Source organism: Vombatus ursinus, unplaced genomic scaffold, assembly GCF_900497805.2.
Source record: "Vombatus ursinus unplaced genomic scaffold, bare-nosed wombat genome assembly UNPS02014777.1, whole genome shotgun sequence".
NCBI lineage: Eukaryota > Metazoa > Chordata > Mammalia > Diprotodontia > Vombatidae > Vombatus > Vombatus ursinus.
The window spans coordinates 1318639-1341771 of NW_020954555.1; the positions used below are offsets into that span (position 1 = coordinate 1318639).

General features: G+C 41.5%; 1 protein-coding gene across 2 annotated transcripts in view; it reads left to right on the plus strand.

The window, feature by feature from the left end:
• The first annotated feature begins 3427 nt into the window (after positions 1-3427).
• The window catches only part of CEP85 (centrosomal protein 85), a 41981-nt gene continuing 22275 nt past the window's right edge, over positions 3428-23133 (plus strand). For both annotated transcript variants that reach the window (XM_027864933.1, XM_027864935.1), the window contains exons 1-3: positions 3428-3517; positions 16090-16163; positions 20921-21073. In XM_027864933.1, coding sequence (XP_027720734.1) covers positions 16109-16163; positions 20921-21073 — 208 coding nt within the window. In that variant the 5' untranslated portion in view covers positions 3428-3517; positions 16090-16108. The remainder of the gene's footprint in view (positions 3518-16089; positions 16164-20920; positions 21074-23133) is intronic.

Sequence of the window (23133 nt, forward strand, 5' to 3'; positions counted from 1 at the left end):
GGACTGTGCTAAGAGAGTCAGTACTAAGGAAGTAATCATCCTGCCCTGATCAGGGCTCATCACATATACCTCCTACACCGTAGGAAGAACATTGGTAGAGAGTGGTGAAATGACCAGGACCTTTAACATCATGTCATATGAGTATGGAAATCACTGGGATTTTAGGCCTGAAACAGAGGAGAGTCAGTGGGAATATGACAGCTGACTTTAAGTATTTGAAGGCTTATCATATGGTAGCCAGATTGAACTTGTTCTTAATGTTTCCAGATAAAGGGGATGGAAATGCATGTTGTACTCATTTTGGTTCCACAGAAGGAAACACTTCCTAACCATTGGCTCTATCCAAAAGTGGAATGGGATGCATTCTCACTAAAGGTCTCCATCCAAGCCCAGGCTGAATGGCTACTTATCTGGTGGGTGGTAAGTGAATATTCGTTTTGGACTAGATGGACTCAGAGAGCTCTTTCAGTTCTAAAATTCTGTGATGCCATTTCAAACTTTATTTTGCATTACCTTCCACACATGGTATATGTTCTGTACGAACTGGACTAACAGCTGTTTTCTGTATTCTACTTTCTTTCTCTCACCTCCATATAATAGCTTGAGTAATTCCTAGGGCCTGGAATATGCTCTCTCCTCATCTCTGCCTTTCTAGAATTCTAATCTTTCTTCAGTGTTCAGCTCAAGTGCCATCCTTCCTTGAAGACTTCCTTCATCTTACATTAACCCCACTCCTTTCTCTTGAACTTAGGAGACTACTATCAGGACTGGAAATGTTTGTTTCTCAGTATTTTGTTGCTGTTGTTGTTGATGATGATGATGGTGACGATGACGATGACGATGATGATGAAGTTGGCTCAGAGGACAAAAAAAACAACAAACAAAAAAGTCAGCCAGGTACCTGAGGACCAGTCTTGGGCTCACCTAGGCAAGCACATGTTCTCCCCACCATGAGCTTAAGTTATAAGTCACCATCACCACTGGGAGATGAGGATAAGGGGGAAGGGAAGGAAATACTATGTCCCACTCCACTAGAAATCCAATTGAGATGGCAGTTGCAAAACCTCTTCATCAGACTTGGAAAGAAGAACTTTCTTCTTTTTTTTAATTTAAACTACTTTTTTTCAATGAACAAAAATCCATTTTCTTTCCCTCTCATCTCTCCCCCTATTAAAAAAAACACCTTGTAATGAATATTCAGAGTCAAGCAAAACAAATGCCCATATTGTTCTTGTCTAAAAATATATGTCTCATTCTGCTCCTAAGGCATCACTTCTGTCTCTCAGGAGGTGGAAAGCAGGCTTCATCATTTGGTCTTCTGGAACTGTAGTTGGTCATTGCATCGATCAAAATTCTAAAGTTTTTCAGAGTTGTTTGTCTTTACAATGTTATCATAGAAATCATTCTCTTGGGTCTGCTCATTTTATTCTGCATCAGTTCACACAAGTATTCCTATGTTTTTCTGAAAATTGTCCCTTTCATGGTACAATATCAATAACTAATAATAGCTAGCATTTATAGGCTCTAAAAATATGATGTCATTTGATCCTCACAACAACCTTGGGAGGTAGGTGCTATTATCCACGTTTTACAGATGGAGAAACTGAGACGAACAGAGGTCAAGTGATTTGCCAGGGTCACAAGCCAGTAAGTGTTTGAGCTCAGATTTGAACTCAAGTCTTCCTTACTCCAGGTCCAGGGCTCTATCTGTTATGCCATACTATTCCATTACACTCATATACCATAATTTGTTCAGCCATTCTTCAATTGATGGACATTCTCATAGTTTCTAGTTCTTTCACACTATAAAAAAAAACTGCTATAAAATATTTTTGCACATATAGACCTTTTCCTTCTTTCTTTGGGAATTGAGGCCTAGTAGTGGTATCAATGGTTAAAGGGTATGCACATTTTAATAGCTCTTGAGACATAGTTCCTCATTGCTTTGCAGAACAATTGGACTAACATACAGCTTGATCAGCGGGGCATTAATACACTCCTGAAACCCTTCCAGCATTTGTCATTTTTCTTTTTGGTCCTCTTCACTAGCTACGTGATTCTAGGCAGGTCACTTCACCTCCGTCTGCCTCAATGCAGAGTACAGCAGGCTGGCTGGATGAATCAAAAGCCAGAATTAAGGTCGCAGGGGGAAATATCAACAATCTCAGATATGCAGATGTTACCACATCAATGGCAGAAAGTGAAGAGGAATTAAGAAGCCTCTTACTGAGGGTGAAAGAGGAAAGTGTGAAAGCTGGCTTGAAGCTTAACATAAAAATAAAAAAATTAAAAACTAAGGTCTTGGCAACTGGTCCCATCACTTCCCAGCAAATAGAGGGAGAAGAAATGGAAGCAGTGTCAGATTTCATATTCTTGGGCTCAAAGATCACTGCAGATAACTGCTATGCCATGAAATGAAAAGACATTAGCTCTTTGGAAGCAAAGGTATGGCAAATCTGGACAGCATGCTAAAAAGCAGAGACATCACCTTGCCTACAAAGGTCTGTATAGTCAAAGCTATGGCTTTTCCAGTAACAATGTATGGCTGTGAGAGTTGGACTATAAGGAAAGCTGAGCACTGCAGAATCGATGCTTTTGAATTGCGGTGCTAGAGAAGACTTTTGAGAGTCCCCTGGGCAGCAAGGAGGTCAGATCAGTCAATACTTAAAGACACTAATTCAGGCTATTCTCTGAAAGGTCAAATACTGAAGCTGAAGCTTAACTCTTTGGCCATATAATGAGAGGACGGGACTCATTGGAACTCTGATGTTGAGAAAGATAGAAGGCAAAAGGAAAAGGGGATGGCAGAGGATGAGATGGATAGATAGCGTCATGGAAGCAATGAGTACGAACTTGGACAAACTTGGAGAGATGGTGGGGGATAGAAGGACCTGGAGTGCTATTAGGGTTCACGGGGTCACGAAGAGTTGGACACGACTGAACAACAACAACAACAACGGGAATAATAATAGCATCTACCTCCCCGGGTTGTTGTGAGCATCAAATAAGATGCTACGCATTTGTAAAGCGCTTAGCGCAGCGCCTGGCAAGGTTCTCATCTTCATTAACTGTAAAATGGGGCTAATCCTAGACCTTTCTTACAGACTGGGGAGGACGTTATCATCATCATCATTATTATTATTATAGCCTATACCTGCCTCAGTTTCTGCCCTAAGCCGCATATCATCTAATAAGCTCCCTACAAAGAGTGACAGGGAAAAACTCATCTGCTACGAGCCGCGGTTAGGGCCAGCTTGAGGAAAAAGCGTTTGCTTTCTCCCCCTCCGCCAGACCCTCCGGCTTCAGCAGAGCAGAGAAAGCGCGGACGGGGGCGGGGCGAAGGAGGTGCTCCCGTCCTCCGATTGGTCAAGGGTGAGCGGAAAGGGGCGGTGCGGGGGCGGCGCGCGCTCTCTGAGGCGCGGTCGTGTGGAGCTCTAACGGCCGTTGGAGGAGAGAACGCGGCGGCTCTGGGCAGGGTCTCTCTCTGCTACTGGAGCCACTCTCTTCCGGACTCTAGGTGAGTAGCCTTCCTCAGAGGGGGTGTCTCCCCCAGAACTGACTCCTTCAAGCCCCCTTCACGTCCTTGGCGGGGCCATGGGTCCCTCGGAACCCCCAAGAGCAAGGGGAGAGGGAAGACAGGGCGCATGCGCAGAGCCAGGAACGCCACCAAATGTTTCTACCCTTTGCGTGGCACGGTCCCCCTCCCCACCCAAATTCCGAGCTCTGCCAGCCTCCTTACCAGACGGTGTTATGGCTTATCATAGACTGCCAGAGCTTAAGAACCACCTGACTTCAACCCCTCCCTTTTTTCAAGTAGAGAAACTGAGGCCCAGAGAGGTGCCAAGTCACAGTGAGTTAGGGATACTGGACCTCCACGCCTCCTTCCTTCCCGCTTGCCCCCCACCCCCACCACAGTGCTCTGCCTTTCTCTTTCTCTCTCCCCTCCTCCCCCTCACATTCAGTTCAATATAATCCAGGTTGATCAACTACTGGATGGGAGGGCCGGTGCTTGGTGATGGGGATGCCAAGATAGAAAAGGACACTGCCCCTGCCCTCAAGTCGGCTTCATCGGGTTGAATTTTCGTTGCCCTCCTTCCCCCTCCTCTTTTCTCTTTCCTCATCTCTCCTGGTCCCCCTTTTCTCCCTTCCAGTTGGAATACCCTGCTGTTTTCCCTTGCCCTTTTTAGTCTTGCGTGTGCATTCCCAGCTTCCTTTCCATTCCTCTCTTTCGCAAAAGGATCCATTTACATTTCTGTTTTCCGAAGTCTTGGACGCTAATTCATTCACTAAATATTGATTAAGGACCAGTTGTGGGGAGGTTCCTTGCTAGATGCTAGGAGTGGAAGATAAACAATACACAATCGCTGACATTCTAGGAGAAGAGGAAATTTGACATGTACAGAGATACATATAGTACAGGGTAAAGGAGGTGATGGGGCAAAGGAGAGGTACAGACAAAATATTGTTCTAGAAAAATTTGAGGAAAATTTGAAGAAAATGCTTAAGTGAGGGATGGATCAGAAATCCTTCCCCTTATTGCTTATACTGGTTTTGCATAGCTCTGAACTTATTTTGGGGAAAGGTAATGTTTGGGGATAGCTATGGGGGTGGTTTATGAATAGTCAAGATGATGAAAATGGTGTGATAGTGTGAAATTCCTTCTGCTACTGTGTCAGCTGCTTATGTCTCCCTCTAAAGCCTCTTCTGTCTGCAGTGCCATTCTTTTAGCAGCTGCAGAGGGTGATATTACACAAAGATCACTACTCTTTGAAGGGGAGGGGTAGCAATTAAAGTCCAGGACTTGGTTTTGGTAGATAAGGAATTAGCACTAGCCTCAGAACCACAGATCCATTTTCCCTAAGACTTTTATTTTCTAATAGATTCCTCACATCTATTTGGAGCATGAAGGGAAGGACTCAGGGTAATAACTGCCACTATTTCCTCTGATCTTCTTGTGCTTATAGAATAGTAGAGTTGGAGGGAACCTGACAAGTAATCAAATTTTTATTTGAGTTCTAAGTCGAAAGTCAGAATGGTTTAGAATTCTGACTCTTAGATGTCCTAGTTATGTGATCACAAGCAAATTACAACCTTTTTCAGTTTCCTCATCTGTAAAATGAGAATAGTAATCTTTATACTACTTATTTCAAGTCCAGTCAGTAATCATTAAATTAATCACCTGCTGTGTGCCAGGTGTTAAGTGCTTGTGTTAGAAAAACCAGACTGTGCTTTCAAGGAGCTCTTGACCAAACTGGGGAGAAAACGTGTAAACAACTATGTATAAATGAGATCTAGAGAGGATAAATTGATGGCAATCTTACATGGAAGGCACTAGCAATAAGGAGGTTTGGGAAAGGCTTCTTGTAGAAGATGGGATTTGAGCTGGGACCTGAAAGAAATCAGGGAAGCCTGGTAGAGTTGAGGAGGGAGAGATTACAGATATGGAGACAACCAGTGAAAAAGTATGGAGACATGGAGGCCTTGTGTGAGGAATAGCTAGGAGGCCAGTGTCACTGGATCACGGATATGTGGAGGGGAGTTAGATGTAAGAGGACTGGAAAGGTAGGAAGAGGCCAGGTTATAAAAGTCCTTAAAAGCCAATCAGGATTTTAAAACTGATACTGGAGGTTCTAGGGAGTTACGGGAGTTGATTGAATGGGAGAGAGTATATGACATCGTCTGATCTGTACTTTAGAAAAATCAATTTGATCTTTGTAAAGTTAGGCAGTTAGTTAACATTAAGAAGATCAGCTGAGTGGAGGATGGGCTGGAATGGGGAAAGACAACGTAGGAAGACCATTCAGCAGCTTTTGGAATGGTCTAGGTCTGAGATGATGGAATGATCTAGTCCTGAGATGATGAAGGCCTGTACCAGGTGGTGACTGTATCATAGTGGAGAAGGGAGGTGTATTTGAGAGATTTATAAAAGTAGACTTGACAGCACTTGGAAGCAGATTAGAAATGGGAAGTTTTGAGAGATTGTGGAATCAAGCAAGACATTAGATTTCAGTCATCCAGACTGAGAGGATAGTACTGCCCAAAATAGTATTAGGAAAGTTAGGAAGAGGAAAGAGTTTGGAGGAGAAAGATAATGAGTTTGGTTTTGGACATGTTAAACTTATTTCTCAGAGTTGTTGTAGAGAATGTGCTTTGTAAATTCTAAAGTACTTATAAACATGAGTTATTATCACCTGGTTCTACAACTCTCTTAACCTCATAAGGAAGGAAAGTCCTTTTTATCTTTGACCCTCTGAGAAGAGGTTGAATTAAAGAAAATAATTTTAGTAAATAATCAAGAGGAAAAGCAACATCGAACAAACTTGGTGCAAAGCTCAAATATTGTTTGCAAAGCCACAGAATTAAGTGTTTCTCAGGATCCTACATCACCTCATCTATACCTATTTTCCCTGGGTTGGCCCAGGCTCCCTTGCCCTTAAATGAATTAGAAAGCACTTATTATGCATCTGCTATGTGCAAAGCACTGCCAGACATTGTTCTAAACACTACAGATACAAAAGCAAAGTCAGGCCCTGATTTTAAGGGGATTGATGAATCTATAGAAATGCTCCAGGAGTGGCTGCCACTGAATAGAACATCCTTGCCCCCTAAGTCCTAACAAGAGAAGGGGCCTTTAATCTGGGAGGAGCTTCCTACTCTAACTGTAGCCTGATTTATTCTGTGTGGGATTCTGCAGACATTCTGGGACTTTCAGACCTGATATTTAAGCCTGTGGAAAATCTTCTATCTGTTGTAATGAAATTTAAGAAAGAATCAACTAATAACTTTTTAAGTGTGTACCATGTGCTAGGCACTGGGGACACAGGTACGAAGAATGAAATAATCCCTATTCATGTGACCTTACATTCTAATGAGGGAGACAATACATAGAAAAAACACGATGTAAGTAAAGCTAATAAACACATACATGTGTACACGTACAGTCAATAAACATTAAGTGCCTGTTATGTGCCAGGCACTGTGCTAAGTGCTAGGGATACAAAAAGAGGCAAAAAAAACCAGTCCCTGTCCTCAAGGATCTTACAGTCTAAAAGAGGAGACAACGTGGAAATAAAAAAAAGTTATACACAGGATAAAAAAATAATTAGCAGAAGGGAGGCACCAGATTTAAGAGGGTTTAGAAAATACTTCTTGTAGAAGATGAGGTTTTAAAATGATTCTGAGGTACCACATCACACCTATCAGATTGGCCAACATGACAAAACAGGAAAATTTTAAATGTTGGAAAAAATGTGGGAAAATTGGAACATTAATGCATTGTTGGTGGAGTTGTGAACTGGTCCAGCCATTTTGGAGAGCAATTTGGAACTATGCCCAAAGGGCTATAAAATTGTACATACCCTTTGACCCAACAATACCACTTCTAGGTCTGTATCCCAAAGATCATAAAAATGAGAAAAGGACCCACATGTACAGAAATATTTATAGCAGCTCATTTTGTGGTGGCAAAGAACTGGAAATTGAGGAGATGCCCATCAATTGGGCAATGGCTGAACAAGTTGAGGTATATAAATGTAATGGAATACTGTCGTGCTGTAAGAAATGATGAGCAGGCAGACTTCAGAAAAACCTGGAAAGACTTATGTGAACTAATGCTGAGTGAAGTGAACAGAACCAGGAGAACATTGTACACGGTAACAGCCACACTGTGTGATGACTGACTTTGACAGACTTAGTGCTTCTCAGCCATGCAAGCAAGGAACTAAGATAAAGGACTCACGATGGAAAATGCTATCCACATCCAGAGAAAGAACTATGGAGTCTGAATGCAGATGGAAACATACTATTTGCTCTCCTTTTCTTTTGTTGTTTTGTTTTGTTCTTTCTCGTGGTTCCTCCCATTAGTTCTAATTCTTCTTTACATCATGACTAATGTGAAAATATGCTTAATATGAATGTGTAAGTAGAGCCTATGTCAGATTGAACACTGTCTTGGGGAGGGGGAAAAATTTAAAACTCAAAATCTTATGGAAGTTAATGTTGAAAACTAAAATAAATTTTTTTTTAAAGAAAAAAAAAAGATGAGATTTTAGTTGACACATAAAGAAAGTCAGGGAAGCCGGAGGAGGAGATGAGGAAAAGCATTTCAGGTTTGGAGGAAGCCAGAGAAAATTTCTGGAGCCAAGAGATGTCTTGTTTATGGAACCGCAAGGAGGTCAGTATTATTGGATCAGGGTATGTGGAAGGGTATGAGGACTAAGAAGACTGGAAAAGTAGGAGGTGCCTAGGTTATGAATGCCAAAGGATTTTGTATTTAATCAGTACAAAATCACCTTAGTGGGGAGAGAATTGAGGCAAGCTAACTTAACCAGAAGACTGTTAAAAATAGTCCAGGCTTGACACAATGATGGTTTTGCACCAGAATCATGGCATTTTCAGAGGAAAGAAGAAGGCGTGTGTATTCAAGAGATGTTGCAAAGATGATATGTAGGAGTGAGATAGTGAAGAGTTGAGAATGACTTCTAGATTTCACGCTTGAGAGACTGAGAAGATGGTGGTACTTTTGACAGTAAGAGGGAAGGAGGAGGAGAGTTTAAGAGGGAGAAAACTAATGATTTCTGTTTTGAATGAATCGAGTTTGAGATGTCTAAAAGGCAGTTGGAAATAAGAGATTGGGGATCAGCAGAAGGGTTAGTGCTGGGTAGGTAGATTTGAATCTTTAGTGTAGAGATAGTAATTAAATCTATGGGAACTGATGAGATTACCAAGTGAAGCAGTGTAGAGGGAAAAGAGAAGAGGCCAAGGACAAGACCCTCTGTGGGACGTGGATGGTTAGAGGGCATGATCTGGATGAAGAGTCAGCACAGGAGACTGAGGAGTTGTGCTCAGATAGGTGGGAGGAGAACTAGGAGAGAGTGGTGTCCTGTTAAGACCGAGGTTCTCTACCAAGGTAGAGAAGGGGATCAATCATGTCAAAGACTGCAGAGAAGTCAAGGACAGTGAAGTTTGAGACAAGGCCATTGGATTTGGCCACAAAGAGATAATTAGTAACATTGGAGAGAGCAGTTTCAAAGGAATGATAAGGTCAGAGGCCAAATTGTAAGGGGTTAAGTAGAGAGTGAGAGGAGAGAAAGTGGTGGCACCTATTACTGACATACTTTGTGGGGAGTTTAGCTACTAAGGGCAGAAGAGAGATAGGAGGATAAAGTGAGGGTCAGGAGATACACAGACATGCTTATTGAAATGGAGAATGAGCCAGTGGACAAGGACAGATTGAAAATAAGTGATAGAGAGGGGCAGCTCAGGAGTCAGGAGACCTGACCAAACACTTCACACTAACTAGCTGTGTGACCCTGGGCAAGTCACTTAACCCCAATTGCTTTAAAAAAAAAAACAAAAACGAAAATAAGTGATAGACTGGGGATAACAGAGGAGGCAATCTGTTGGAGATGGGATGTAATGACATTGCTGAGCAGGTAGAGGGGTTAGCCTTGGTAAGGAGAGAGGACACTTCATGTGAGACAGGGGTGAAGGAGGAGAGTGTCAGAAAGCATCTGAATGATAGGAGATGAGGAAGAGGGAGTTCACAGCAAATGGCTTGAATGTTTTCTATAAAATATGAGGCAAAGTTCTCAGTGGTGGGGGGAGGAGGAACCATGAGAGGTCTGAGGAGGGATGAAAAGGTTTGGAAGAGCTGCTGTGGAGAGTGGGATAGTGAGCTGTTAAGGGAAGTATGGTGGGACTGCCTAGCAGCAGGGAGGCCCAGGTGAGGTTGTATACCATCAATTTGTAGTAGACCCAGTCAGAACAGTTATGTGATTTTACTCCTTTCGGTGGCTTGTATAGGAGCAAAGGCAGCCAATGGTGGGAGTGATTGAAGGATGAGACTTGGTAAGGCCAAATGATAAGGGGACTAGGAATTCAAGAGAGGAGACAGTGTAGAGTTGAATTGATTCACCAAGGGACCAAGATGTGGAAAAGAGGAGAGAGTGGTTAGTGCAGGGGAGATGGCTTGGGAGAGAATTGAGAGGGCAAGGGATTAGAGGTCACAGTATGGACGAAGAGTGGGGTTTTGTAAAGGGAGGCAGAGAGATTGGTGAAAAGCTAGTAGGTTTTGGTTGGATAAGGGGATTTTGAAATTCTTGCATGGGGAAGGTGGTACATTTGTGGGTGATGGCAAGATCAAGGGTATGACCATCTTTGTGTGTGGCTGAGGTGGGGAGCTCATGGGAAGTGAGTTGGTTGAGGAACTGAGTGGTTAGGGTGTTTGAGGTTGAGTCAGTATGTATGTTGAAGTCCCCTAGTATGTGTGGAGGACATGGGGAGGAGAAAAAAAAATTGTGAGCCAGGTATCAAATTCATTGAGAAAGGAAGGGGAATGGCCTTGGGGTCTATAAGCAGTAGCTACCAGGATTTTGATTGGGTAGTAGTTAAAAGTAGCATGAACCTCAAGGAAGTTACATAAAGGCACTGTTTGAGGGAGGAATGGATACTAGCAATTGGGGGTAGGGGGTAGGGATCAGGAAAGGCTTCATGCAAAAAAAGATAGTATCTGAACTGCATCTTAAAGGAAGAGAGGGACTCAGGCATTTGCCAGTGCAAAGGCATAGAGATAAGAGATGTAGTGTGGTTAATAGAGGAGGCACGTTTGGCTGCATTGTGGAGTGAGGGAGGGGAATTAATGTCTATTGAAGCTGGAAAGGAGGTTGGAGCTAGATTGTCTAGAGCTTTTTTTTTTTTTTTTTTTTTTTTTGCTAGGCAGTGGAGTTAAGTGACTTGCCCAGGGTCACACAGCTAGTAAGTGTTATGTGTCTGAGGCCAGATTTGAACTCAGATCCTCCTGAATCCAGGGCCGGTGCTCTATCCACTGTACCACCTAGCTGCCTCTTGTCTAGAGCTTTAAAAGCTAGCTAGAGGGGTTTATATTTTATTCTAGTGGCATTAGGGAGTCACTGGAGTTGGTTAAGTAAAGGAATCACATGGTCAGGTCTGTACTTAAGGAAAATTACTTTGGCAACAATAGAATGGATTTGAGTAATAAGAGACAATGGGGAAGGAGACCAACTAGGAGGCTGTTGCAGTAATCTAGGTGAGAGGTGATGGGGGCCTAAACTAAGATGGTAGCTGTATAAGTGGAAACAAGAGTTTGAATGTGCAGGATGTTACGAAGGGAGAAATGGCAACATTTGGCAGCTGGTTGTATGTGTGTTGTCCATTCATTTTAGTCATGTCTGACTCTTCGTGGCCCCATTTGGAGTTTTCTTGGCCAAAGTGCTTTACAAATATTATCTTATTTGATATTATTACAAATATTATCTTTACAAATATTATCTCATTTGATCCTCCCAGCAATCCTTCGAGGTAGATGTTGTTCTTATCCCCATTTTACATTTGAGGAAACTGAGGCAAATAGAAGACTTACTGTGGATCACACAGCCAGCGAGTATCTGAGGCTGGATTTGAGCTCAGGTCTTTCTAACTATAGGCCCAGCAATCTGTGCCACCAGGTGCCTACTTTGGCTTTAGGTTGTCTCTGGGACATCAAGTTGGAAACATCTAATTAGAAGTGTAGGAGTTAGAAATATGAGATATACTAGGCTGAACTTCAGAGAGAAAGGGCTGGATATGTAGATCTGGGGGTCACCTGCATAGAGATTATAGTTAAACCCATGGGAACTGATGAGATTACCAAGAGAATGTACAGAAGGGGAAGAGGGCCCAGGACAGAACCTTGAGGAATACTCATAGTTAGGGGGTGTGATATGAATGACGGGCTAGCAAAAGGAAACTTAGAGCTGTCCAACCAGTTTAAACAAAAGATGCTGTCAGAGGGGAGGGAGGAGGGGGCATGGAGAAGAAACTTGGAAAGGCTGCCTGTAGAAGGTGAGTTAAGAGCTAAGTCTTGGAGGAAGCCAGAACCTGGAAGAGGAAACTGAGGAGAGAGAATGTTGCAGGCATGGGGACAGCCAGTGCAGAGTAGTGTTTTGTGTAGGGTGCTTGGTGTGTAATAAGACAGAAAGTAAAGAACATTGGAAAGGTAGGAAGGAGCCAGGCAATGAAAGGCTTTAAATGCTAAATGTATGACTTTATATTTGATCCTGGTGATAAGAGGGAGCCAGTAGATGTGATGGGTTTGAGCGATGACATAGTCAGATCTGTATTTTAGGAAAATCAGTAGAAAGAGACCTTTGAAGCACAGCGATAGTCCAGTTTAAGAGATGATGAGGACCTGTACTATTTATGAATGACAATATTTAAAGATAGCAATAAAGCAAAAGACATTGGGATTTGTAAGAAAGGAAGTGAAGATAGCCAGCTTAGCCCTCCTGCCCAGGAACGTTCTTTTCCAGAAGCTGAATTGTACTAACTGTTTTTTCATCAGTATAGTCACTTGGCATTTCAGTAGGTGGTGGTGCATCTGGGCAGAGGCTGTTGAAGATCTTGGATGTATTGATTAGGAGAAAACTGCAGAGGGCAGTAAAGTATGTTGTTAAGAAAGTGGCAAGGCTTTTTTTTTGTTTTGTTTTGTTTTTTCTCTAAGGTTTAATTTCCCCTCTGGAGGACCATCTCCAGTCATTTTGATCTATATCTGGCCACTGGACCCAGATGGCTCCAGAAGAGAGAGTGAGGCTGGTGACTTTGTACAACCCTCCCTCACTTAAATCCAATTCACTTACAAGTCATGGCATCACCTTCCTGATGTGATCCTCTTCAAGAATGAAGGACAAACAACGATTTCCTCTCTGAGGCCTATGTCTTGGAGACCAAGTTGTCCCTGAACTCCTCCTTTGTTCCTCAGGGTTCCCATTTGTGATCCTTTAACTTCCACAAAGGGATCCCATATTAGTTGATTGCTGTCCTTTGTCACTATGTTGGGGTCAAGGGTACAGTGCCTCCTGGGTGTAGTGTACTCTGCATAGTATAGGAATGTACTCAGATACAAACATAAATAAGGCATGGTTCCTGCTCTCAAGAATCTTACAGTCTTGTCAGGAAAATAATATATACATAAATGTGTAGTAGTTCAAGAGTATAATCCTTCATTAAAGTCCTGTCTTAATGTCTAATTATGGCATTGAAGCAACTCTGGATTCTCAAAAGCTACAGAAAGGTAACCCAAGCCCTACAAAGCTAGAATGAGTTTGAATACAAACATCCTCAATGATAAGCCAAGATCTATCATCTGAAACTCAGCCTTTCTAAGTGAGACTCCATGACAGAAGGTTGACCATAAGGTGGATTGTTGAGAGGACCATAGCAGCTCCTGAAGGTTATCTACTAAGATGTGGAAGGGTAACAGTTTACATTGGGCACTGTCAGTCACAAATCTTTGGAAGTCAAATAGAATTATCATGAGTGCATAAGAGTATAAAATGCTTTTTTAGAACAGTATTTGATCTTTGTTAGAATTAGTGCTAAATTAGTACTAAAATGTGAGTGAAAGATGATGTTCACAGGTCATGGTAATAAGAGTCCTACATGTTCCTTACACTTAGAGTATATTCATTTAAAAACTTTTTTTTCCCCCAAAAAAATTTTTTTAAGCATATTGTGTACTAGACTTCTGGTGAAGATGGCTGCCTGAGCAAGGCCAAACTGCCCATCTTCAACATACCTCCTGCTGCAAAAATCTGAAATTTGTACCAGATTGAAGTCTATGAGAAACTACAGTGACTTCTTCCGCCCCAGAACTACAAAAAATCGGCCAGAAGCCAGCGAGCAACAGAAAAAGAAGTCGCCAACAAAGCTCGTGCCATCATAGCCAGCTCCAGCACAGGCAAACAATCCTGTAGTTTCTCAGCATGATTAGAGAGAGGCCAGAAACATGTAACCTTCAAGGCTCTGTATCCAGAGGAAACAAAAGTGGCTCCTGCCAGCCCTCTGAATGCCTTGGGACTGGGACCTTGAAAGCCCCAGGGAGTATCAGCAACTAGTGCTGTAGAGCAGTGCTCGAGACAGGGACAGCCCAATTGCCCAGGGACTCTGTGATCCCTAGCACTCTGCTCATCAAAGACAGAGAGTACCCTGAAGGTCCAGCTCTCTAAACCTCAGAGATCCAAGTGGGCCTCACCCCAGGAGATGGAGGTCATTGCAGGAATCCTGACCACCCCCACCCAGAAGCATAGCATGGAGCAGAGCCTGGCCCTCACACAAAGCCCCAATTCAGGAACTAAAGCTGGAGAGATAAGTAAACCAAAGAAAATATCACACAGTTTAAAAAATTAAAGATCTAAAGATTTCCCAAAAGAAGGAGAGTAGTTCTGTAATGACTGCAAACAGAGACTAAAAGGGAAAAATGGATTTTCCACAAGAATTACATGAATATTTAGAAGAAATGAAGCAAGGGATAAAAACATGCAAGAAAAACTCTGGAGGAAAGAATTGAAAGAATAAATAGCTTAAAAGAGAAAGTGGTAAACCTTACTTGATAAGAAAACTAAAATAGATCAAACAAAAGTCAGACCCTATGAGACAACAGGAAATAATAGAATACTTTGAAAAGATTGAAAAAAAATTCAAGAAAATATTACATATTTGATATAAAAAATGACCTGGAAATCAGGTCAAGGAGAGATAATTTGAGTCATTGGACTCCCTGAAAACTATGACCCCCAAAAAAACCCTGAACTATAATGTTCAGAAATCATGTTTCAATGATTTCCATAATTTTATTGTTTAAATAGATGTTTCAAGAAATCATGAATGAAAACTGTCTAGATCCATTTGAACCAGAGGGCAGAGTAATGATAAAAAGGAATCTATTGATCATCTCCTGAAAGAACCCATACCCCCTAAGGAAAAGTCTTAGGAATATCATAATCAAAATCCAGAGATCTCACCAAAGATACCTAAAAGGCTATGTTACGGAGAACTCGCACAAGGCAAGCACTCACATGGTGGTCAGAAGAAGTGATACAAGGACACTTTCAAGGGCTCTCTGAAGAACTTTGGAATTGATTGGGTGACATGGAAGATGCTGGCAAAGAAATGCCCAGCATGATGTGCCCACATCAAAGAAGGTGCTGCCCTCTGTGAGCAAAGCAGGATTGAAGTAGCTCAAAAGAAACACGAGATGCACAAATTTAGAGATTCCACCCCAAATGTTCACATGGACTATTTGCGTCCGCCCTGTGGTAGAACATTCTAAGCTGGTATTGGTCTCATCAACCACAGATGGACACACTGTGCCTTGATGCTGACATAGTGATGTCATTTGGGTCCTCTTTGAGAACAAAGGAGAACAACCAATGTTTCTACTACACTAAACTTCTTTTTCATCTGTGACTAAGTCATCATCCTTCACTAAAAATACTAGAGGTTGATTTAAATAAATATTTTACTGAAAATTTTGTGACATCCATTAGATAATTTGAGATGGCCCATGGAATCAAAGAGCCTCTAGATGGTACCGTGGCTAGAATACTGGGCTTGGAATCAGAAAGACTCATCTTCTTGAGTTCAAATCCGGCCTCAGACACATCCTAGCTGTGTTACTCTAGGCAAGTCACTTAACCCTGTTTGCCTCAGTTTCCACATATGTAAAATGAGCTGGAGAAGGAAATGTCAAACCACTCCAGTATCCTTGCCAAGAAAAATCCAGTGGAGTCATGAAGAGTCATATATGACTGAAACAATCCAAGAACAACAAAAATGGAATCTAAAGGTCAAGATTGGGAATAATAATAATTGCTTATATTTGCATATAGCACATAATATTGTGATGATAAGAGTGTGGGACTCAGAATCAGAAGACTTGGTTTTGTGTCCTGGCTCCAACTCTTATTAGCTATGTAGCTGATTGATTTCCTCCATGAGCTGAGGCCTCTGTTCATGCTACATATTGTGGGGTCTTATGAGGAAACCTTAACTTATATAAGTGTTATCTGTGGTAATTAGAGCTTTACAAATATCACCTCATTTGACCACTACTCTTATTGTTTTCCCCATTTTCCAAAAGAAGCAGTGGAAGGAACTGCTGTGCTCAAGTGAAGTTTTATCTTTGAGGGAAGTGTAACCCTGGGTTTGAATATTCTTGGGGAAAGGGACCAAGCTTTATGACCAATTTTAGTTCAGTGTGGATTAGATTATAATGATTTAAAAGATACTAAGTGAACTCATTTAATTCCCCAGTTGATTGGAGTCTCCCAGGATGGCTGTGCAAGAGAAATACCCAGGCGGGAGGATTTCCCAATCCAGTCCAGCAGGTAAATATTCTAAAGTTTTCTCTGCCAAATCCTACCCTGGGTATATTCTTTCGTTTCTTTTAAGGGAAGAAGGAGAAAGACATAATTCACTGAAGTGTCAAAACTAAGCAAATCAGATGGTAATGTTTGAGGTGAATTGTTACCTATGGAAAACTAAGTCTGAATAGAAATTGACATGTATATATGGAGGGTGGAACAAACAGTTGTGCATTCTTAACATGATGTTATTTGAAATAGCAAACAGGTACTTCGGACAGGAGAGGAGAGCATACAGGATTATGTGAGATAGAAAATAGCACTATTAATTACTGCATTATATGTTGTTTTTGTAGTCATATGGGCAGCCTGTTGTCTCCTGTCCCACAAGGATCCAAATTCCAGTTGGATGCCAGTGTACTGTGGTGGTGTCATTGGAGATCTGGGAATTTGGCTCTCAAAGCACCCCTTCCTCTGTTTGTGAATTTTGCAGAGTTGCTTATGAAAGCTCATATGCCACATTCCAAAGAGGAAACAGCAGTTGTTTAAAAAAGTGCCTCTTCTGACAACATAGCTGTATGATTTAACAAATACTAAGTATCTTTTTTTTTTCTTTTAGGACACCCTCCCATACCTCGTGGAGCTGGTAGTCAAATAGAGTAACTTGTTAAGAATACAAAATAATGTAATACTGTATGAGAGGCCCAAGCACAGAACTAAGTGACAGTATTAGAATGGGCGGGGAATGAGCTTGAGACAATCCTAGAAGTTAACAAGTTAGTTTAAGTAACAGAGTGTATACAGTGTTGTGATTAGATCTTTTCCTTTTCTTTTCTTTTTTCACTTTGTTCAAGAGCTACTGGAATATTGTCATTAGTTTCTTTTAAAAAAAAAAACTTTAATTTTTTGATCACTTCATCTTTCTGTGGTTCACATTCACTTGAGTTTCCTTATGGTGTTGACATGGCATAAGATGTAAAGAAAAATCCCAGCTTTCAAGATGTTTATTTTCACGTATAAATATGTGTTCATGTGAACATATGTATGTATGTATATATATGCACGTACATACGCGTACAAACAGAAAGACGTTTTTAAAAGACATGACCAAAACAAAACTGCTTATCTTTCTCCTTACCCAATCCTTTTCCTAACTTCTCTGTTTTTTCCAGTGTACCATCAGCTTTCCAGGCACCCAGCTTCATCACCTCAGTATCATCTTTGACTCTTCTACCTCCATTATCTCCCACCACCATCCTAGTTCAGGCCCTAATTATTTTTTGCCTGAACTATTGAAGTAGCCTCCTAATTGGTCTCCCTGCCTCAAGTCTCCCCTATCCAACCTGCTCTCCACATGGTTACCAAATTAACGTTCCTAAGACTGACGATGTTGCTTCTCTGCTCAAAAAGAGCCGATCACTGCTTACTGCCTCTAAAGTCACATGCAGACTCTGTTTGGCATTAAAAGTCTTTCACAATAAAATTCAGCTTCTCTTTCTGGGCTTCTCACATACTACCCTTTTCCCCACATCCTGTGCTTCAGGCAGACTGGCTGACTTCTAATACTCCCCACCCCTCCCCCCAGTTATTAGTCTTTCCTCAACTACAATTACTTGTAGCCTTGGGCAAGTAATTAATCTTCCTAGGCCTCAGTTTCCTTATCTGCCAAATGAAGGATTTTTTGAATGGCTTTCTCTTGTATCTCACCTTGGTGAGAAGAAATGGTAGTGGCTGAAGGATGTTAGTATCGAAGACAGTGTTAGACCAATTGATGAATGGTGAAACTCCAGCTTAATTCAACTTAAAAATTTTAAAGCTTCTACTATGTGCAAAGCCTGGGCAGGAGGAAGGATTTAAAATGATACATAAGACAAGGTGCAGGCAATGTGGAAAGGTTTGCAAAGTGCTTCACACATATTATCTCATTCGTGAGTCTTTATCTTTTGATGTAAGGACTATTTCCATTTTACAGATGAAGAAACTGAGGTTAAGAGGTTAAATGTGCCCAGGGTCACACAGCTAATAAATATCTGAGGCAGGATCTGAACCCCAGTCTTCCTCATCCAAGTCCCAAACTCTGGAGTCAGGAGACTTGGATTTGAGTTGAACCTTATTAGCTATGTGATTGTGGACAAGTTGGTTCATTTCCCTGAACTTCAGGGTTCCTTATCTGTACAATGAGACTAATACTGCTTGTTCTACCTCCCTCACAGGGTTTTCATGAGAAAGTGCTTTGTAAACCTTTGAACATTATAAGATATGGGGGTTATTACTAATATATATTATAACATATTACTCCCTCAAGGAGTTTGTAGTCTGGTAAGGAGAATATGATACCCAAAAAAACCCTGTAACTTTTTCCTTTTCTTATTTTGCATTTAAGTTTGAAATAAATTTTAAAACTTTTAAAAAAACCTAATATAAAAGAGAACAGAAATATAAACCAACTATTATATAAGGTCTTGATAATTTCCTACACCTCAGATTAAAACCCTAACCATCCTGAAATCCTTCTTAACTTTCTTTATTAGACCTCAGTTTTGCAGCCTAGTGGGAGTGAGATAGAAGTAGAAGACCTAAATTCACCCTAAGTGTGGCCGTTGGACTAGAAGAAAGAGAGCTGCTGTGGCAATCAGACTTTTGTTCAAATCCTCCTGCTGGTGCTGTGACTTTGACCTTGACCAAATCACAGTCATCTCCCTGACTCACAATTTATTCATCTGGAAATGAGGGAATTGATCTAGATGGTCTCTCAAAGTCCTTCCAACTCTAAGTGTATTGATCCATTTGTGGGATGTGGGGATTACTTCTGCTTATAATTTAGAGGGCACCCTATGATATAACTGATTAGGATCCTAGTATTTTGTTGTGCCATTAGCTAAAATTTTCTTAACAATCTCTTTTTTAATTCAAACTTGTGATTCCAGGTATAAGGTATGCCCAGTATAGAAACTCCCTCTTCCTATTCAGATTAGCAATTTATCTGTGATTAATAGTCTTAGAGACTTGCCCGAGACTAGAGTCAGAGCTCGTCTGGGTCACAGGTGTGTTTTGAACCCAAGTCTTCCTGACTCCAAGACCAACTCTCTACCTACACTGCCAATCTACCTTTCTTCTAAATGATTGTGTAACCAAAATGGCATTCTAATTAGGCCAAAATAAAGCTGATGATGGGAAAGGCAATGTGAGGAAGAGGAAAGAGGGTGTCTGGGGACTGTGCATCAAGAAGCCTGGCTTCTGGCCCTGGCTCTGCCACAGCCAGCACCACCAACTTTCTCCATGATGATGGAGAAGGTCAGTTCTCTTTGGGCCTACTTTTCTAACTCTGAAATGAAGGTTTTGAACTAAATGATCCTTAAAATCCTTTTCAACCTTGTGGTTTAATTTTTAAATTTGTATGCTGAGCACCACCTAGCACATGTACTGGTGCTTAGTAAGCTCTTAAATGCTTGTTGATTGGTTGATGGTTCAAGAATTGAATATCTACAGAGTGTGCGAGTGTGTGTACACATGTTACAAAGACAGCTACCATGTTAATAAAATGTTCAATTTGAAATCCAAAAAAAAAAAGAAGTGAACTTCAAGAACCTGAATCTCCTGAAAAACAGTACTTTCATCTTGTATTTATCTGTGTGTATGCTGTATTCCTGAAGTAAGGGTAAGCTCCTTGAAAGGGCAGGAACTTTTCTGTTTTGATTTTTGTGTCCCCAGTGTCTAGCAGGGGGCCCTGCATCCTCCTAGTCTAGATGTTTATTGAATGTTCGAATTGAATTGAATGTTAGTTCCCTATTCAACTTGGTTTCACTAGCTCTCTGGATAAAATATAAACTCTTGAGACCAGTTTTCTAGATCCTCTAGAACAGGGGTGGGGATCCTGCAGCCTCGAGGCCACTTGAGGACCTAGAAGGCCACATGTGATCTCAAGGCTGCAGTTTCCCCATCCCTGCTCTAGAACCTGGCCCCACTGATTTCTCCCATGTTTTTCTCCTACTTTTTCTGAATTAGAACCCTCTGTCATGACCCCATTGGTCTCTTTACTATCCCAGGAGCATCCCAGATTAATCCCCACTTTTTTGTCTGTGCTCTTGCTGTTCCCCGATCATCACATGGGGATCAAAGTCCAGCTAAAGTTCTAGAAAACCTACTCTGAGTAATAATAATGCAAATTGTATATAGTGCTATATTTTTATAAAGCTTGCTCTTTATAGTACCTCATGATAAGATAGTAAAATTATGATTGTTCCCATTTTACAGATGAAGGAAACAGGTTAAATAATTGGCTCAAGATCACACAGCTAATGTATGTTGCAGCCAGGATTTGAACCTTGGTCTCCTCATTCCATAGTCCAGTTCTCTTTTCACTATACCATGCCACCTTAAGTCCTAGTCATGTTGATCTTTCCCTTCTCCAAATCCTACTACCTATTGTCTGCATGATATTATTTTTTGCACTTAATCATATTTTTTACATATTATTTTGCTGTCTCATGTTTATATATATTTCTTGTTTCTTTATTAGACTATAAGGTCTCAGTGGGTCATCTCTTTCTTTAATATTCTTCATAGCCCCAGCATGGTCCTGGGCGCAGAACAAATAAAAGATAAATATTTGGTCTTATTTGAAATTAGGTAGTTCCAGATAGCTGGGACAGCCATGAAAGGGTGGGCTGTTGGCTTGTGATTTAATTTTCAGCGTGGGTTTAAGGGTTATCTTTGCTAAATTATTTCAGTGAGTGATATACTGGGAGCACACTAAAGGTGGGTTGTGGTACTTGTTTCAGATTCCAAATTGATTCAGAAGGGCAGTTCCCTGGGGACTGAATGGCAGACCCCAGTCATCTCAGAGCCGTACAGAAGCCGCTTCACCCGCTGTTCAAGCGTGGCTGACAGTGGGGACACGGCCATCGGCACGTCATGTTCTGACATCGTTGAGGGTAAGTTTGGATTGTTAATGAGATTACTGACATTGTACTGCCTTTTTTAGACTGTGGTCCTGTGGTTTAGAGTGTTTGTAAAGCCAGTCTAATCAGTTACCAAGTCTTACGGTTTCTTTAAAATGTCTCTCACATCCGACTCTTTCTTTCCATTCCATTGTCGCCACCCTACTCCGGGTTCACCTGATATCTAGACTATTGCAATAAGCTCCTCATTGATCTCCCTGTCTCTCCCAGGTTAATAATATTTTTAAAACACTGGTTTAACATTTTGGTCACAATAATAGATTAGTATTTCAGGGATCTGTAACTTCCTTGTGTGGGGACCCTACTACCAGTGAAGATCCAACATTGCCCTCCCTTAGTAGGGAGTTTTTATGAATTGCTGTTACCACAAAAAATGCAGTACCCAGTTGTCAATCTTCTCTGAACTGGTTCTTGTAGTACAGACTTGCAGTCTGTCACTAGACTTGTATTCAGAGCTCTAGCTTAGTAGGAGCTGCCAGAGCTTGTATTGATTGGTATGTCCTTGGAGAGCTCAGGGTCACCTACCCATGACTTTAGTAGAAAAACAGTAATCATAGCTCACATTTATATAGCACTTCAGAGTTCCTTGCTTACTGACCTCTGGTGGCTTCCTGCTTCAGAGAGGATAAAGCCCAAATGCCTTGGTTAGATATGCAAGGCCTGCCACTATCCACAACAGACCCTCTTCTTTTGCCACGCTTGTATCCTTGCTGTCTGCTCATTCTCACCACTGTGCATTTTCTCAAGTTGTTTCTCTCCTTTTCCATGAAATGTTCATTAGCCCATCCTCAGACCATGTCCATCCTTCACAGTCCACCTAAAATTCTGTGTTGTCCATAAGGCTTTTCCCGTTATGTTGCCTTCCACAGCAATCTTTCCTTCTTTTGCTCTGCACTCCTATAAATCTTACTTTCTGTATTGCTCACTTTGAGTATTTATCAGTTCTGTATTGCCTTGCAGTACTGAGAATGTGTAACGCTAGTTGTAGGGTGTGGAAAAGTTTCTCTCCTCATCAAGAGAGCAACGGTAATTCTAGGTAGGGTGGATTTTCCCAGATGCCCTGTGTCCCTCGCTGAGTGAAACAAAATAGAGCTTTACGGGTTGCAGGATTTTTAAGTGCCTACTATGTGCCAAGCACTGTGCTAAGCCCCAGGGATACAAAAAGAGGCAAAGACAATCCTTGCCCTCAAGTAGCTAACAGTCCAATGGGGGAAACAACAAACAAATATACAACAAGCTATGTATAAGTTGTGTAGGAAATAATTAGCAGGAGGGAAGACACTAGAATTAAGAGGGGTTGGAAAAGGCTTCCCGTTAAAAATGGGATTTTAGTTCAGACTTAAAGGAACCCAATAGGCAAAGTTGAGGAGGGAGAACATTCCAGACATTAGGGGAAGCTAGAGAAAATGTCTATGGCCAAGAGGTAGGGTGTTTTGTTTGAGTAACTGTGGGTAGACAGTGTCACTGGATCAAAGAGTACATGTCAAGGAGTAAGGTGTAAGAAGATTGGAAAGACAGGAGGTTGTGAAGGGCTTTGAATCCCAAACAGAGGATTTTGTATTTGTGTATTTGTGTGTGTGTGTTTGTGTGTGTGTGTGATGATTGGACCTGTACTTTAGGAAGGTAAGAGAATACCAAGGTAGAGAGGAGGATCAACCATGTCAGAGAGTGCAGAGAGTCAAGGACAATGAAGATTGAGAAAAGGCCATTGGATTTGACCACAAAGAGATCATTAGCAACATTGGAGAGAGCAGTTTCAAAGGAATGATAAGATAGAAGCCAAATTGTAAGGGGTTAAGTAGAGAGTGAGAGGAGAGAAAGTGGTGGCACCTATTATTGACATACTTTGTGGGGAGTTTAGCTGCCAAAGGCAGAAGAGAGATAGGAGGATAGTGAGGATCAAGTGAGGGTCAGGAGATACATGGGCATGCTTATTGAAGTGGAGAATGAGCCAGTGGACAGGGACAGATTGAAAATAAGTGATAGAGGGGCAGGTAGGTGGTGCAGCGGATAGTGGCTCTTAAGTCAGGAGG